A 17,494-nucleotide genomic window follows, 5' to 3' on the forward strand; every position below is an offset into this window, starting at 1 on the left:
TACAATAATGCTTTAAGAAACATCATTTGACAAGCTACATATAGTAATAGAGAGAAAACCCAATAGTTCTTTGATAAAGTTTGCTACAGAGGTGCAGCACGTGATAGTCTTGATGTTACGTTTCAATGACCAAAAAAACTTGCAATATATGCGAAGGTATAGAGACAAGCTGCAACTTCTTCAAGTCCCAGTAATACATCCTCCGTTAGTAAAGATGTAAATTATCTAAAGTGGTACCTTGGTCATCTTCTTCACAATTTCCTAAAGGCGAATGAGATAAAAAGAAGAATTTATGATAAACGCTGTAAGTGATTTTTCAAATATGTTTGTTGAGGGATTTATCCATAAGCTCTAAAAGATCCAAAAAATCCAAATTTTCTTTGTTAAGTAGCCTTAAACTACTATTCTTATACTTAAAATAATATAAAAATAAAAATAAAAAATAGGTAAGAAAAATAGAAAAGATAAAAAGTTATGGATATATCGATATATTTCAGAAAAAAAAAAGATCCGTATTTTTTGCAGTAAATAATGATATTTTTAATAAACCTTTAAAATTAAATATCAAAATAAGAAAAAAAAACATTTACAGTTAAGTACCAATTCAAAAGGTTTATTAAAAATAATTGAATGGTTTTTTTTATAAAGTTTAGGAAATATATTTAATTTTTTTGGAAAAATATCGGCTTACAAAAATATTGATACATCGATATATCGGTCAAAAAAATATTGACCAAAAATATCGATATTTTTTCGGGATTCCTAGTTCACTCTCTCTTAAAATGTTTGTATTCAGGAGCTAATCTAAGCTAAGAGATTAATTCCTCAAATTAGAAACTAAATATTTTAATGATTATTAATATGAACAAACTTACCCCAACAATAACAAACGTTATTGTTACAACGTGGTAATGATCATACATTTCTTTCATATCTGATCCAGTTAGTTTGGATTTTTTTTAAAAGATAGCCGGATATTTCTTCTGAAGAAAACGATGCTACATTTCTTTACTATTTGTGCATCCGGGTATACAAAACTTCCTAGATTCAGAATGCATTATACTTATATTGTACTACCAAATAATATTATATTAACGAACTAATGACTAATCATTTAATAACTAAACCGTATAAAAAAACTAAGTACACTCTTCTCTATGTAAGGCATCCTGAAAATGGCGCTAAAAACAATTAAATAACAAACGTATCATAGGAACGACATTGTTTTTATTAATTACCTTTTACATTAGATATGCTTAGTACAATCTTAATTACTTAAGTACTGTTCTGTTCTTCTTTCATTAATACATAAGTAAGGTGAGGACGGGATTAATGCATCAGAATGTATTTTTTTTTAAATTAAAATAAAACTAATCTACTTAAGTTAAATTTAAGAATACATTTATACCTTAAACAAGTTCATGTGGTTTGGTTCGCTTCAATCTTCTGATTTCCTGCGCGTTGTCCATTAGCTGTATTGCTTCGACGTTTGTGTGATTTAGCAACCTTATTTCGTGGTTTAAGGCGAAATCTTGGATCACTTCGTGTATCCCTTTGATTTCGAGGTCATCGGGCAGCTCTTCGTAGGTTACACAGGTTCTATAGGTCCAAATTGGCTAAACGATTGACTGATAAACCAAACTCTTTGTTTTTAAGTAAAGTTGAGAATGTTTTCCGACTAACCAGTACAGTTAATTGACTTTGAGTATAATCTGCTCTGCTTTTTATCTAATACGATGTTTGCAGTTTAACCTACCATCGAGATATATCCCGAGGTAATTGGCTGATACTGCTTGAGGAATCGGACATCCGTCAAGTGATATAATTAGGTTTTTGTCATTTCACCGCAATGCAAAATTAACATGGACAGATTTTGAGCTATTAACTGTATTTTCCAGTCTCTAGTCCATTTGTACTTTTTTTACAGCCTTAGAACAGAGGTACATCTTTTGCCATGATAACTGTCATCCGCAAATGTTCCAAGTAATGTTTCTTTTTTTATTGGGATATTAGCAGTATAGAGCAGATATAGGAGTGGTCCCAAGGCACTATCCTGCTGGACTCCAGCCGAAATAGGTTTTAGTGTTGAGAATGTCCCTTCATTCGAGTCTCTAAATTTTCTTTTGAAAAGATATTATTCCAGCAGCAGGCAATAATTCCCTGATAGCAATTTACTCATTTTGTATATTAATCCCAAAAGCCATACCTGGTCAAAAGCTTGTGAGACGTTCAGGAATATTGCAGGGCAGTATTTCTTTTCTTCGATTGCCTTTTCGACAACCGCTGTTACGCTGTGAACTTAGTCGATTGTCGAATGTTGATTCCGAAGTCCAAACTGGAAATCTAATATTTCTATAAGTGATTAAACCACGTTACGTTTTAACAGCAGTTTCTCAAATAATTCTGATATTGCAGGTACCAGCGAGATAGGCCTGTAAGATCCAACTTGTTCTGTAGGTTTGCCATGGTTTTTAAGCACAATTATTCGAGGAACCTTAAGACATTCCGCAACATGGTTCAGTCTCAAACAGGCATTGAATATATATGTCAATATGATTATCGCTTTTCGTGGCAGCTCTTTAAATAACCTAGGTGAAATATCATCAATTCCAGGAGCCTTTTTAGGATTAAGGTTGCTTAAATTTCTGTGGAAACTTCCATTTACAGCTACATCGAGTTGATAAACAGAATTAAATCTATTATACATTCTGTATCATTCGGTTGGAATATGGTAGCTAATTGTTCTGCGAATGATTCAGATTTTTCATCGTCGAACCCATTCATTTTGAATATTTTTAATAGGCGGTACTTTAATAATTGATCTTTTAAACCCCTGAGTTGCTTTTCATAGCGACTAATCTTTGTCTGGGCTTAAGTGACTTATATATTTTTCGAGGACACTCTGTTTATATCATTTAATCTTTTGATTTGTCTGATTACTAATTCGATTAAATATTGTTTTGTCTATAGCATTTCTGGTTCTGTGCCATACTATTCTAGTTTTTCGTCTTTCTTTTATCAATTCCTTAATTTTAAGGGTGTAATTTACCTCATATTCTGATTTCTCTCTTGATGTCGGGGTAGCTTCTTTTGCAGCTGACCGGTTTTGTTATGTATATTTCGGGTTCGCAGCTCAAGATCGTCTATAGTTTTGAGTCTTTGTTAGTAAGATTAGGTTTCTTTGTTTTTTTTCAGAATTGTCACGCCAAATGTTAACAATACTGGAGTGTGATCAGATGATAGTTCGCACAAGCTCTCGATTTGTATTTGATTTGATGATACCTTTCGAAATGTAAAAGTCGAGTAGTTCTGGCACTTTATTGCTATCGGGGGGCCAGTAAGTGGGTTCACGCCTTGAATGATATTTACAATTAGTAATATTTATTACTGCGAGTAATTGGTTTGCTTTTTCAGATGTTATTAATCGCGAACCCCAGGGCTGTGTGTTTGATATTAAAGTCCCCTCAAATAATAAACTTTGGGCCTGATTTTAAAAATAAATCTCTGTATTGTTGTTGTGTTATTTTGTATCTTGATGGACAGTATATAGCTCCTATGTTTATTTCAGCGCCGTTCTTTTCAATGTTACTATCTTGACTAACTAGCTTGAATTTCTTCTTGTTTTATCTCGTCTTGTTGGAAATGCTGTATATTTTGTTTTATTATAAAAACTGTTCCATCTCGAGCACGTTCACTAGGATGTACTGCCCAGTATGCATCATAACCCAGTATTTAATGTAATTTTTTAGAATAATGAGTCTCCGATATATTTATGTTATTTGTTTTTAAAAATTGTTCTAGTTCCAGGACTAGCTGATTTAGCCCATTTGCGTTCCATGTTATAATTCTTAAAAACGAATTACTGATTTTTATATTTCTTTAACTTCTTTTGGGATTGTTCTAACATTTCCATCCTGTTTGCTAACTGACTGAAATTGTTTCGCATTTCAGTCTGAAATTCACTGAGCGAGTTTATCATGTCGACGATGGTTATCTTGTTGGTTACAGTTTTTGTCGCATATATTTTTTGCCACTGGAATTGCTGTTTCTTCTAATTTTTCGTTTTCAATAGCAAATGGCTTTGCAGTGATTTTGGCGTTGTCGAGTTATCTTTATTGTTATACAGCTGTAATTTTATTTGGCTGAAGTTATTTTATTTTCCTTTGTTTTACACCCTTTATAACATTCAGAGTGCCCTTTTTCGTTGCATAATGCACATGTTGCTACGCTGTTGCATTGTTTTCTACATTGACTTGTGTTGACGACTGGAGAATTTTTTAGTATGTCCAAGCTGTTGACAGTTTGTTCATTGGCGAATACTATTTTCGGGGGGGTTTTACTTTTATTTTACAATCTATTAGATATTTAACGTCATAAATCGTTTTGTTGTTTTCATTTTGTACTAAATCGACGTAAAACAGCGGGAAGGCTTTAATAAGATTTTCGTCAATTGTATTTATCGTTTTTTTTCACTATAAGCGTATCGGTCGCTATTTTATGTCCGTGAGCCTCTAGTTCGTATTTAATATCATCCTGACTTGTTGACGGGAGTCCCTTAAAAACTACTCTGTACCAGTACTGTATCACTTTTAATTGATATGTGTGGAATTCGAGTTTATTGAATGTGAAATGTATTTTATCTGTGACTACGATAATGTCTTAAGACAATTAATATGCTTTGACTAATTATATACTAGACTTAAACTTGGCTAGTACATATCTGGTTGTCGTGTCAACCAGGTATAGAAAGAATCCTTTATATTAGTTGTAACATATGTCTATTTGACAAACAAATTTAAAGCCATTAAAATGCTTACAGCCATAAAGAGTCTTTTTGTTTTTGGCGAAAACCATTTTAGATATCACTCGGGTAATATTGCTAAAATGTTTTGTACCATGCAACGTTACTTTTCTAAAGAGCCACCCAAAAAAGAAGACAAAAAGGAACCACCTCCACCAAAACCGAAAATGAAACGTTTCAAGATATATCGTTTTAATCCTGAAGGAAACCAAAACGTGAAGAAACATTATATGCAGGAATACACTGTTAATCTGAATGAGTAAGCTCTTAGAGTAAATATTATCTAAAATATTTTATTAATCATGCAAATCAATACAGATGTGGACCGATGGTGTTGGACGCTTTAGAGAAGATAAAATCCGAACATGATTGTACTCTGACGTTTAGACGATCTTGTAGAGAAGGTATTTGTGGCTCTTGTGGAATGAATATAAATGGCGTGAATAGTTTAGCATGTATAACGTAGGTATCATTCTTTTCTAGTTGCGTGTTGTTTAAACATTAAGACACTTTCAGTAAAATTAAAACGAAAGGAAAAACTAAAATATATCCGTTACCTCACATGTATGTTATTAAAGATTTGGTTGTCGACTTTACGAGATTTCTTGATCAGCATAGAAGGATCAGGCCATATTTAATTAAAAACGAGGATAAATTTGATGAAGGTCAGGAATATTTTCTCCAAAGTATTAAAGATCGAGAGAAACTAGTAAGTTTATAGTTGATGATAAATATATGTTTTTTAAAATTTTATTTAAATAATTGCTTTTATTATATATCTAGGATGGACACATTGAATGTATCTTATGTGCTTGTTGTTCCACGTCTTGTCCAGAATATTGGTGGCATGGGCACTCAAATCCACCTAAAGACTTCCTAGGACCAGCTGCACTCTTGAACGCTTATCGTTATATTATAGATTCCAGAGACTCAGGTACAGCGAGTAGATTGGATCAGTTGAGGAACTACTACTCAGTGTACAGATGTCACCAGATCAACAATTGTACTAATTGCTGCCCAAAAGTAAATATTTATATCAATTCATAATAGTAGTTAATAGCTATAGTAATTGGTTAATTAACGATAGTTTGATTTATTTATATTTAAGTTATAACCTTAAATTAACAAACATTTTCCTCATGTTAAGTAACATTAAGAATTAAAGGTCTATTCTTATGTATAGATTTTTCAATGGTGGCGGGCTTATGTATGCCATTACTTCTGAGAGATTACGGCTTAGACTATGTTAACTCTAAGATTGTAGCTTAATTCTTAATGTTATTTGATGCCCTGAACTCAGATATTCAATCCATGTGTCAAGACTGGTTAACAAACAATTTTTAAATTAACAAACATTTTCCTCATGTTAAGTAACATTAAGAATTAAAGGTCTATTCTTATGTATAGATTTTTCAATGGTGGAGGGCTTATGTATGCCATTATTTCTGAGAGTTAAACCCATTATGGCTTAGATTATGTTAACTCTAAGATTGTAGCTTAGTGGCAAAGACCTGCGATCTTATAAAACTCCACGAAAATAGATCTAATGAGGTGGAATCGCCCGATTATTTTATTGAACCTGATCCAATACCAATTTTAACTTAAGATTTGTGATGGGAAGACTTAAATCCTTCTGGTAGAGCTTGAGCACCTTAAACCTTTGCTATTCTGCTGAATACACATCCATATTATTCAATTATAGACCAAAGAAATCGGTTATCTTGGGTATCCTGTAGCACTCGCCGTTAATGGTTAATAGTTGGTGGACATTCCTGTGGACTTATTACGGATTTATCTAAGATTTACCTAAGAATCAGAAGCCTGATAAAGTTAAATCTGTCTCTCGGGCCAACTTTTGGACCCGAGAAAATGAGAACAATTCTTAATATTATTTGATGCCCTGAACTTAGATATTCAATCCATGTGTCAAGACTGGTTATATTTTTCGAATGCGCGTATGGTGGCAGCACTGCGCTCTTATAATTTCTGTCAGCTGGCGACGTTGTATTAAACATCATTTGGAACTTGTTTTTGTTGCTTGATTGTACTTGGGAACGTTTGAAAATATGTAGACAACGTTACTACTTGACTAACCTTCAAAAGAGAGCTGTTAAAATTTCATTATATTCGAAGTGTTTTGTTACGTTTGTAGATGTTATATGCTCGGTAAACGTGAAAAAATAATGACAAATGTACCCAAATATGCGTATTTCCAGTACTTTGATTTTGCCGTAGTAAACATTGACAAGCTATGGGTATCGAAATTGTTTTGTAACGCGTGCAAGTTGTCACTTGGTGAAAATGTGTCTCTATCTTTGTTCGCCAGTTTGCTATGTAGATCTTCTAAATGACACTGTTTCTACACAAATTTTCATGGTATCCCTATATGGAATAGTTTCCCAAGTTTTGAACTGATGAAAAACTGAACTACCGTAATTCGCTTTTTAGGCTGTACACCTTGAATTGCAAACTTCTCTCCAAATTCTAGTAGACTATGTTAGTTCAGAGCAACTGGGATTTTTTTGTGGGAAATTTACGAACCTATGTGGTTTTTCGAAGCTTGAATGTATCTTTGTTTGTTTTTGGCTAGGGGCCTTTTGACACCTTCAATGTACTTTTTGTGGCCTTACAGCTTCAGCCGCGATACTTTTGCCTGAACTTCACTTAACTACACGGAAAAATTCTTCGACTGCGGAACTATTGCCGATCCAACATTATATTGTCTTCTGAAACTTACGCCTTACTTGACAATTAATTGTATTCCGGTTAATTGAACGCATTCAAATCAGAGTAGCTTTATGATTTTCCCAGGATCCTACAAACTGTACCAGTTATGACATGTGAAGGAGTTTAAAACAGTACAACTTTTAATTTACGCTAAAACACCATTGTATTGATGTCAATAAGATGCGACTGGTTGAACGGCTGGAAGGGTTTCTATCTATTAGATAGAATCGATCATCGATTCACATATAAAACATGGGCTGAAAATTCCCGGCCCTAACGCACTTCAAAATTGCCTATTATGTTAATTGCCTATATTTTTTTGGTTCGTTTAAATGCACTAAACTAGTCAGTGATAGTTGATTTGTTTAGTTCGAAGCTTTTCTTATTTTTAATAATTGTTTCTCTATTCCTATTTTTACTCATACGGACTGCATCTTTACTAAATAAAATACAAAATACGTATAGTAGATAGGTTAAATAAGGTTTTTATTTATTTTTATCTAGTTATTACGATTATTATGTACATATTCTATTTTAAAACGTTTTTTTTTTGTTAAAAATCTAAGTTTAATTATTTTTTAATGTTTAGTGAGCTCCTTATTTGTTTTTTTGATGTTGGTTCAATGTTTTTGTTAAAAATATTTTATTGACCATAGTCATTATTTTTAACGTTATTGTCGTATATTTAAATATTGTTTTATTTTAGAAATTAAAACCTGGAAAAGCTATTGCGCATTTGAGATTGTTCTTGGCAGGATTAAAAAAGAAGCCCAAACCGGAAATGGGCGGAACAATAAAGTCCGATCCCGAAAAAGGAGTGCGGGGCAACGACTGTACGACGAAAAAATCAAAATGCTAGACACAATGTATATCAATTGTATATTTTAAAATATATATCTATTACATTGCTTTATGTATATTTTTTGTACCTTCTAGAGCATGAATTGAGTCAGGATCAGTGTTATCCCTGAACGTGGATTCTAGATCGAGGTATTTGTTGAAAGCGCACCAGTCTATCAGTTTACCAGCTTCTGGTCTAGCTTCGGAGGCCCACCATAAATCGTTCTGCAACATATTAATTGTTATTGTAATAAAAACAATTGTAAATTAATTAAAGATATTTTAATCAGACTATTTAACAAGTACACTGCCGGTAATTTGTTAAATTTCGGTCGATGACTATCATTGTTTTATTTACAGTAAATAGTACTGGTTCCAATCGTTGCTAAAGTTCTGTTCTAATCATCTGAACAGATTTTATTTTTCATATGAAGTTTATGGTTTCTCATCCCCCAAATGTATTCAATCCATTCTCATATACTCCAACCAAATGTTTGATAAAATATGAAAATATATAAAGCTCACCACACAGCTGGTGGTTTACCTTTGGACTCTGTAACGATCTTTGATGATTCTCTATTGGTTTATTAACTAAATAAGTCCTGTTCGTGTTATTTAGACTACGTTCGATAGAAAAACTTTATCTACTTATTTCGCTTAAAAACTATCGTTAATTGAATTTTGTAATTTCGTGACGAATATTGTCTTTAAGAGGTTGAATTGTTTGGGGTTTATTCACATAAACTTTCGATTTTAAAAAACCCCATAAGAAAAAGCCTGGTGTTATATTCGGAGATTTGGCTGGCCATGCTAAATCGTCACTTCGCGAAATTAGTTTCGTGGACAAACGTCATTCAATAATTGAATTGTTGAACGAGCTGTGTGTGTTGTGGCCTCATCTTGCTGAAACCACTAGGGACATGTGTGTCCTTGCTCTTCCCTTTCAGGCACAAGAAAATTTCGAATCATGTTTTGGTACCGTTTAGCAGTAACACTAACAATACCTTGGTCATTTTCAAAAAAATTGGGACCAATGAATACCACACCATACAGTTGTTTTTAGTGGATGCAATTATGTTTCTCAATTAATTGAGGATTCTGTGTTCCCCAAAATCGACTGTTCTGTTTATTGACATGGCCACTGAGAAGAAAATGGGCTTCATTGCTCATTATTAATTTCGCGCACCAGAACCACATTTTCAGCGTTACGAGATGTCTGTTGTCTTCCAGAACGAGGCGTGTCTCCTATCGTAACTCTAATCGTATCGCACTGTCGAATATTCGGACGTAAACGATAAATTGTGGTTTTGTGAGGCACTGGACGATTAGGATATTTTTGATGCAATTTCCGCTGAGTGGAAATAATTGAACGATTATTTTCAATAAATATTGTCATTATTTCTAGTCGTTCTTGTGGCGTATATTTATCCATAATAAAATTTGGATGTCTACACAACACAATGGTTAAAGCGAAACTGAAACGTCACATAACCAAGATGGCGCGGAATCAAAATAGTAGCGAGACATGTGCATTTCACCTATAAACAGACCGTACAAGCACCAATAACATTAAATAATACTACCATTCCATATAGCAACAACGCTAAATATCTCGGAATGAATCTTGATGCAAAACTTGACTGGAAAGAACATATTAAGAAAAGAAAAGGGGGCATGAGGAAAGACTCCATTCTCATGAGAACATTGAAGTATTGCAGCTTTTGGATAGTACCAGAACAGGACACAGACTCAAAAAATCAAACCATCTGATCTTGTGTAGGGTTGTGTAGTGAGGTGTATATAATAAAAAATTATTTGCTACACATTTATATTTTTGGCAATATGGTGATACCGGGTTGAAAGAACGATGTTTGAGATTTGGCGGCCACTCAATCATGGGTCAGTTTTCGTCTTTGCGTTGTGCTATTGATGGTCCAATAGTTTGGAGCAATAGTTTTATTCGGTTTTTAATAAATTGTTGTTAAACAGTTGATTAATTAGGTGCTGTCTGAAAATTATTCATGGTTTAATCTAGATTTCCGTCCAATAAGTTTTGCAATTGGAGACATCAAAATCGGCATTTTTAAATCGTTATTGGGCAATTGGGATATAACAGACGAACATCACCATAAGTTTAAAACTTTTAACAATTGGGCCGGTACGTATAATTACAGACATTACCAAAATATTATACGAAGAGAAAATGTTTGCTCATCTATATTTTTGGATGTATCGCAAGTCTACCATAAAATCTGACATAAAGGACTCATGTATAAACGCTTACTCAATAATGAATGAAACAAAAGCGCCAAAATTAATTGAAATTAATTCTAATACTTGCTATTGGAGATAACTGCAAAGAAGTAACCAAAAAACTACAACTTGAACTCGCAAGTAATAATACAAATAACAAGACCTAGGCATGGAAAATAAATCTGCGCATATTGAATTGACGTACAACCAAATTGTTCCTATACCAATAAATATGAATACTTTTATCCCATATGGTAATATATTAATAAATAAAAAATCATCATAAGTTATTTAGTATATTTTAGAATCTCCTTTTTATCAACTAGGGTTTAATTGTATTGGACCTACTGCTTAACGTATGCTGCGATGTGTGGTTCTCGGCATTAAGCCTACTGATTGGTGAGTAACCAACACAGAGATCATCCTAGGATTTTGCGCTATTGTCTTATGGAAAATCACAAACATAAATTTACAACCATTCCCCAATAGAATTCGAATCCGCGACTATCGTAAAAGTAGGAGGATTATCCTGTCGCCTTGACCAGTGCGATCTCCTGATCTGATCTCCAGATCTTCTGTACAAAATACTATTTTAATTAGTATTTTTTTAAAGCATATTCTAAAGTTTATATATGTCCAATAATCAAAACGGGTGGTGTTAGACATTTTAGTCAACGCACTTCACTGTCACTTTGAAGAATTTAGCTGTTTAGCGATTACATTGGGATGCACTGATACTCTCCTGAAGTACTTCACACAAACACGTTCAATTATACTCGTTGTTGGCTCTAGAGGAATATCACATTGTATTACTTCACTTGAAACATAGTACGGAGCATCGACAATGGCAACACTTTATTTTGGAACCGTTGTATGATGGATATATTAGACTTGCTAGCGGTTTTCCATAGTTGGATTCCATATGACCAAATAGGCTTGAGTATGGATTTATACAATAATATTTTGTTATCTAATGATAACTTGGATTTGCCCTATATGCCAATAGATTTGGTAGAGTTTACGTCCAATTTGTTTTCGTTATGAGAGGTGTGGTTCTTCCAAGTTAGGCGTCAATCTAGGTGCATACCAAGATATTTAGCATCCTCTGCTTGTGCGAGCTGACAATTATTGATATAGATTGGTGCACATGTTCTTCTAAGCAGTGTAAAAGTTATATGACTGGATTTTATTTCGTTGGCTTTTATATTCCATCTTTTCAGCTACATTTATATTGACAAAGTGTGTTTGTAGGTTCATTGATGGTATGGCTGGATCTTCATGAGAGTCTAAGACTGCCGTGTCGCCTGCGTATGTGGCCACAGCGGTTATTTTTGTTGTAGGTAGGTCAGCTGTGTACAGAAGATATAGTACTGGACCCTGTATACTACCTTACGGAACTCCTGAATATATTTCATATAATTCGGTATGTTCATCGCCTTGTTTTACTGTAAAATGTAAAATCTATGAAGTAAGATTTTAGTAGCTGATAATCCGGATGAAAAAGAAGTTTCTTTAATTTAACCTGTAATTCCGTATGCTATACTTTATCAAAAACCTGAGATGTGTCTAGGAACGCAGCTGAATAATATCTTTTGGCGTTGAAGTCCATATTTATTTTGTTAACAAGTCTATGCATTTGATCAATTGTTCCATGCTTTTTGTGAAACCCAAATTAGTGTTCTGGAATGATCTTTATATTTTCTATTAAAAACTTGTGCCTCTTTATGTACAGTTTCTCAAAAACCTTTGAGATGGTCAGTAATAAACTTATAGGCCGGCAAGAGGTGACATCTTATTTGTTGAGCTTTTTTCACGGTGAATTTTTTATGTGGTAAATCCATTTGAAATGGTGAATTTAGGAAGCTAGTAATTTTTCTTAGTTTTGTTCATTTTTAATCAACTCTTTCAGCTCTTTTATTGTTTTATTAAATTTTCTTTTATTCTCTTCAATTCTTAGCATTATTCATTCCTTTCGCCATTTTCTTTTTTCTGCATTTTTTCCCGAATTGTACTTGATGTGTGTATCTTGTTTTTTGGAAATGTCTCAGTCTTAGGAGTAGCGAAATATACTGATTCCTGTATATTTTTTGTAATATTCATTGCTTGCTGTTGCTATATCAATTTCTGTTTGTAATAGTTTAAAGAGATGGTTCTGTCTAATTTTTCTCTAAATAGCGTCCACAGCAAATATAATAATTCCAAATGAACCATTGCTATTTTATTAACCATCAAATTTAACAATTGTTTTTTCACATTTCCATCAACTGTTGCATTGCTTGTATTTATTTCATTGACATTGACATTGACATTTTATAGATTAAGATAGTCTTCTAATAATTATTAATTATATTAAATTTAATGAAATTACCTAATACTAGTTAATAATTAATATTACCTTTACTAGATCAGTTGTCGTTCGACCTTCGTAGAGTAAAGACGTGTTTGGAGCGACGGTCAGTGTAATAAATTTGAAAGTGTACTACCTGTGCCACAAATGCGATTTTAAAAAATAAGTAAAAACCGTGACGACAATAACAGTGTTAAAACTGCGCGTTAAATGTTTAGTGAAAATGTGTTTAAAACGATGGTCACTGCAATAAAGTAACAAAGGTAAAATTTTGGGGGCTGTTAAGGGTCGGAGGTGCATCATCTGTACCACAAATGCGGCGTTATAACGGTTCTGAAACAAATACCGGTACTGAAATTTTTGTAAAAACGTGAATTAAACTATTCATTAAATAAAAATGATTAATAGAGAGAACCAGAGAATAAATGAGATGGAAACACAATCCTCAACGTCAGGTGAAGCTTATCTGGCACAACAGAATCAAATCTTTTGTCAAGAAAACCATAAGAGAACGCAAAATGAGCAAGCTCTCTATAATGCGTATATTAACGAAAAAACAGCCCGACGGAATCTGGAAATTGCACTAACAAATATGCAAAAACAATTAGATGCACTACAACTCCTAATAAAAAACCAAAACACATACAATCCAACTAGCATTCCCGTAGTGAACCAGTGCACTGAAAACAAATTGCCTGTAAACTATGAAACAGACGAGGAAGAATTGCAAAAAGAAGTAGGCTGGATAACAGTTAAAAGAAATAAGAAACGAAAAGCAAACTATACACCTGAAGCTTCACCACAACAACCAAAAACCATTAAAGCACAAGAATTGAATAAAGAAATAAAAGTGCCGAGACCACCTCCAATTATAGTAAGTAATGTCACAGACTTTGACTTGCTATATGAAACAATGAAAACAAATAATATACTATTTAGAGCAACAACATTAAACAATGGACAAATCAAATTAAACGCCGAATGTCGTAAAACTTTTACGAAAATTGCTGAGTGCTTGGAATTCCTAAAATTACAATGGCACTCGTATGAAGATAAGCAAACCAGAGACATTAAAGTAATGGCAAGAGGGCTTCCACCGACAGCTAAAACTACTAAAATAGTGGAAGAGTTAATAAAAAATGGACTTAAATGTACTGACGTCACAAATATCCTGAAAAAAGAACGAAATAAAAATAACAATGGAGAAATAGTTGTCCAGAAGAAGCCTTTACCACTGTTTATGTTATCATTCCAACATAACACGGACATAAAAGCAATTTATGAAATTAAACAAATTCTAGGAGTCGAAGTAAAAATAGAACCTCTTAGAAAGGCAAATCTTGTGCCACAGTGCAAGAGATGCCAATTACATGGACACACACAAAAATTCTGTAAAAGGGAACCAAGGTGTGTAAAATGCTCAGGAAAACACATCACGGGAGAATGCAAAAAACCCAAAGGAACAAAAGCGAAATGTGCGAATTGCAATGAAGCGCATCCAGCAAGCTACAGAGGATGCGTAGTTGCGAAAACATTCCAAGAGAGAAGAAATAAAATCAGTCAGGCTAAAGAGCAAAAAACAGTGACTCAAAATAAACAACCAAAAATGTACAACGAAGTCAACGATGAAATGACCTATGCTCAAAGCATAAACCAAACCGCTCAAAAAGAAACAAAAAAAGAAGACGTTACAACCAACGAACTGCTATTGAAACTTATAGCAAAGCTGGACAACCAGGAAAAGATTATTGAATCGTTTTCTGAAAGATTACTTAAACTCGAAAACAATAGGGCGGTGGCCTCAAGAACTAAAAATGGCAAGTAAAGACATCCGCATCGCAATTTGGAATGCTAATGGGATTCAGAAACATCACGCTGACCTACAAGTATTCCTAGAATTGCAAAAAATAGATATTTGCTTAATATCTGAAACCCATTTGACAAAGGAATCCTTTATTAAATTTAGAGGATATTACTTTTACCACACCATTCATCCAGCTAACACAGCAAGAGGAGGAAGTGCAATAATAATAAAAAATAATATATGCCATCATCAAGAACCCGGACTCAGTTTAGCAGAAAATCAGGTAACGGCAGTAACTGTTATATCTAGCAAATACAGGGTTACATTAGCTTCCATATATAGCCCTCCAAGATACAACCAAAAAAAAGAAAATTACTTGAATGTTCTAAACAACCTAGGAGAAAAATTTATAATCGGTGGTGATTTCAATGCTAAAAATACAAGATGGGGATCTAGAATGACGACAACTAAAGGTAATGAATTACATAAAGCAGCTGCTGAGCTAGGGTGCAGTTACATGTCGACAGGAAAACCAACTTATTGGCCTACCGATCCAGAGAAAACTCCAGACCTGTTAGACTTCTTTATAGCTAGAAACATAACCACTAACTACATGGAAGTTGAAGAAAATTTTGACTTAAGTTCAGATCACACACCTGTGATTTTGACGCTGAGTGAAAACATTATAAGAAAACAACAAAATCCAACATTAACCAACAAGAGGACAGACTGGGAAGGATTTGTTGAAGAAATAAACAATCGAATTCAACTAAATGTTCCCCTTAAGACAGAAGACCAATTAAATTATGAAACCGAAAAATTCGTTGCAGACATCCAACAGGCTGCTTGGAATAACACTCCAGAAATTAAAACTTCAACCAAAGGAATAAATTACCCGAAAGAAATCAAGGAAATGGTAGCTGAAAAACGAAAACTACGGAAAAAATGGCAGCAAAATAGAACACCTGAAAATAAGAATATCTTAAACAACATAACACAAAGGTTGAAGAGGGAAATTTTGGAAATTAAAAACAATTCCATAAATAACTATCTACGAAATTTAACAGACGACAAGAACACAGACTATTCGCTCTGGAAAGCCACTAAATACCTAAAACGATCCTGTCTACATAGTCCTCCGATAAGAAACATGCATGGAAGTTGGGCACGCAGCAACCTGGAGAAAGCAGAAGCATTCGCTGACCATTTAGAGAAAACTTTCAAACCAAACGAAAGTGAAATTGAACATACTTTACCGGACATAGACGGCGAAAATTCGACAATTCAATTAACAACTCCGAAAGAAGTCACCAACGTTATTAAAACTAACATCAAGCCAAATAAATCACCAGGCTATGATTTAATAACAGGGCAATTGCTGCACAATCTGCCAAGAAAGGGTATTATAAAGCTCACTAACTTAATCAATGCAGCATTTCGACTGAAATATGTCCCAGACGTTTGGAAAATGGCTGAAATAATAATGGTTCCAAAACCTGGAAAATCACCAAATGATATAAAAGCTTATCGACCTATCTCACTGTTACCGATGATAGCTAAGGTATTTGAAAAGCTCCTCTTGAAAAGATTAAAACCAATTATAGAGAGAAAAAACCTAATACCAACACACCAGTTTGGGTTTATTACCAAACATTCAACGATTGATCAAGTGCATAGAATAACAGATGTTATTGAAAAAGCCTATGAAGATAATAAAGTATGCTCAGCTGTATTCTTAGATGTAGCACAAGCTTTCGACAAGGTATGGCACAAAGGCCTCGTCCATAAGCTACAGAAAATATTACCGAAGCAACACACCGAACTATTAAAATCTTACATCACAGCCAGAATGTTTAGAGTGAAACAAGAGGAAGCTTACTCTACAATAAAAGAAGCTAAAGCAGGTGTACCACAAGGAAGTGTACTGGGGCCAATTCTGTACCTACTTTATACATGTGATATACCACAAATCGAAAACATTACAATGGCTACATTTGCTGATGATACTGCTATTCTTGCTGTCGGAAACAATAGCGAAGAAGCAACCCGAAACCTACAACAGGCTACTGACGCTATAAATAAATGGACCCAAATCTGGAAAATACAAATTAACCAAAACAAATCTGTGCATGTTCAATTCACCTATAAACAGGCCGCGCTTACACCATTGACCATAAACCACACTGTCATACCATACAGCAATAATGCTAAGTATCTCGGAATGACACTTGATGCAAAACTACGGTGGAAGGAACATGTCAAAAAGAAAAGAAAAGAACTTGAGTTAAAATATAGAAAAATGTATTGGCTAATTGGAAGAAAATCTCAATTAACTATACATAATAAATTACTTCTATATAAACAAATATTAAAACCCATATGGACATACGGAATACAATTATGGGGATGTTCCGCAAAAAGCAACATAAATCTAATACAAGTTTTCCAGAACAAAGTCCTAAGAAGCATCGTAGGTGCACCCAGATATTACCGGACCATTTATTTACATCGAGATCTTCAGATACCGACTGTCAATCAAGAAATTAAAAGAATTGCAAAGAGACATGAGGAGAGACTTCACTCTCATGTTAACTTCGAAGTATTACAACTCTTGGACAACACCAAAACCGGACGCAGACTCAAAAGGACCAAACCATTTGAACTTGTGTAGTGTGTTGTAGTGTAGTGCAGTGAGGAGCATTAGAAAAAACTCAAAGTGTTA

At 33.8% G+C, this 17,494-nt stretch overlaps 2 protein-coding genes across 3 annotated transcripts in view; one reads left to right on the top strand and one right to left on the bottom strand.

Annotated features, from left to right (window-relative positions):
* The first annotated feature begins 4,747 nt into the window (after positions 1-4,747).
* On the top strand, positions 4,748-8,644 carry LOC143193224 (succinate dehydrogenase [ubiquinone] iron-sulfur subunit). 2 transcript variants are annotated; one of them, XM_076399300.1, is made up of 6 exons: positions 4,748-5,060; positions 5,120-5,263; positions 5,318-5,510; positions 5,585-5,824; positions 8,235-8,405; positions 8,465-8,644. In XM_076399300.1, exons 1-5 carry the CDS (start codon positions 4,810-4,812, stop codon positions 8,385-8,387), a joined length of 981 nt encoding a protein of 326 aa, XP_076255415.1. In that variant the 5' UTR covers positions 4,748-4,809; the 3' UTR covers positions 8,388-8,405; positions 8,465-8,644. The 2 variants fall into 2 exon arrangements, with proteins under 2 accessions (XP_076255415.1, XP_076255416.1); XM_076399301.1 differs by having other exon boundaries at positions 8,235-8,394.
* Positions 8,417-17,494, bottom strand: part of Efhc1.2 (EF-hand domain containing 1.2) — a 39,426-nt gene continuing 30,348 nt past the window's right edge. Inside the window, exon 14 of the mRNA XM_076399285.1 lies at positions 8,417-8,593. Within this exon, the coding sequence (XP_076255400.1) occupies positions 8,429-8,593 (165 nt within the window). The 3' untranslated portion in view covers positions 8,417-8,428. The remainder of the gene's footprint in view (positions 8,594-17,494) is intronic.

This window comes from Rhynchophorus ferrugineus, unplaced genomic scaffold (genome assembly GCF_030347505.1).
Source record: "Rhynchophorus ferrugineus isolate W39M unplaced genomic scaffold, kcgeb_rfMv2 rfM3, whole genome shotgun sequence".
In the NCBI taxonomy this organism is placed as follows: domain Eukaryota; kingdom Metazoa; phylum Arthropoda; class Insecta; order Coleoptera; family Curculionidae; genus Rhynchophorus; species Rhynchophorus ferrugineus.

What these genes read in the sequence shown, in the direction of transcription:
- LOC143193224 (XM_076399300.1), top strand. Translation starts at nt 4,810, where the DNA reads ATGCTTACAGCCATAAAGAGTCTTTTTGTTTTTGGCGAAAACCATTTT. An exon ending in AATAGTTTAGCATGTATAAC is followed by an intron (nt 5,264 to 5,317) that starts GTAGGTATCATT and finishes AGACACTTTCAG; the next exon opens with TAAAATTAAAACGAAAGGAA. An exon ending in TTAAAGATCGAGAGAAACTA is followed by an intron (nt 5,511 to 5,584) that starts GTAAGTTTATAG and finishes TTATATATCTAG; the next exon opens with GATGGACACATTGAATGTAT.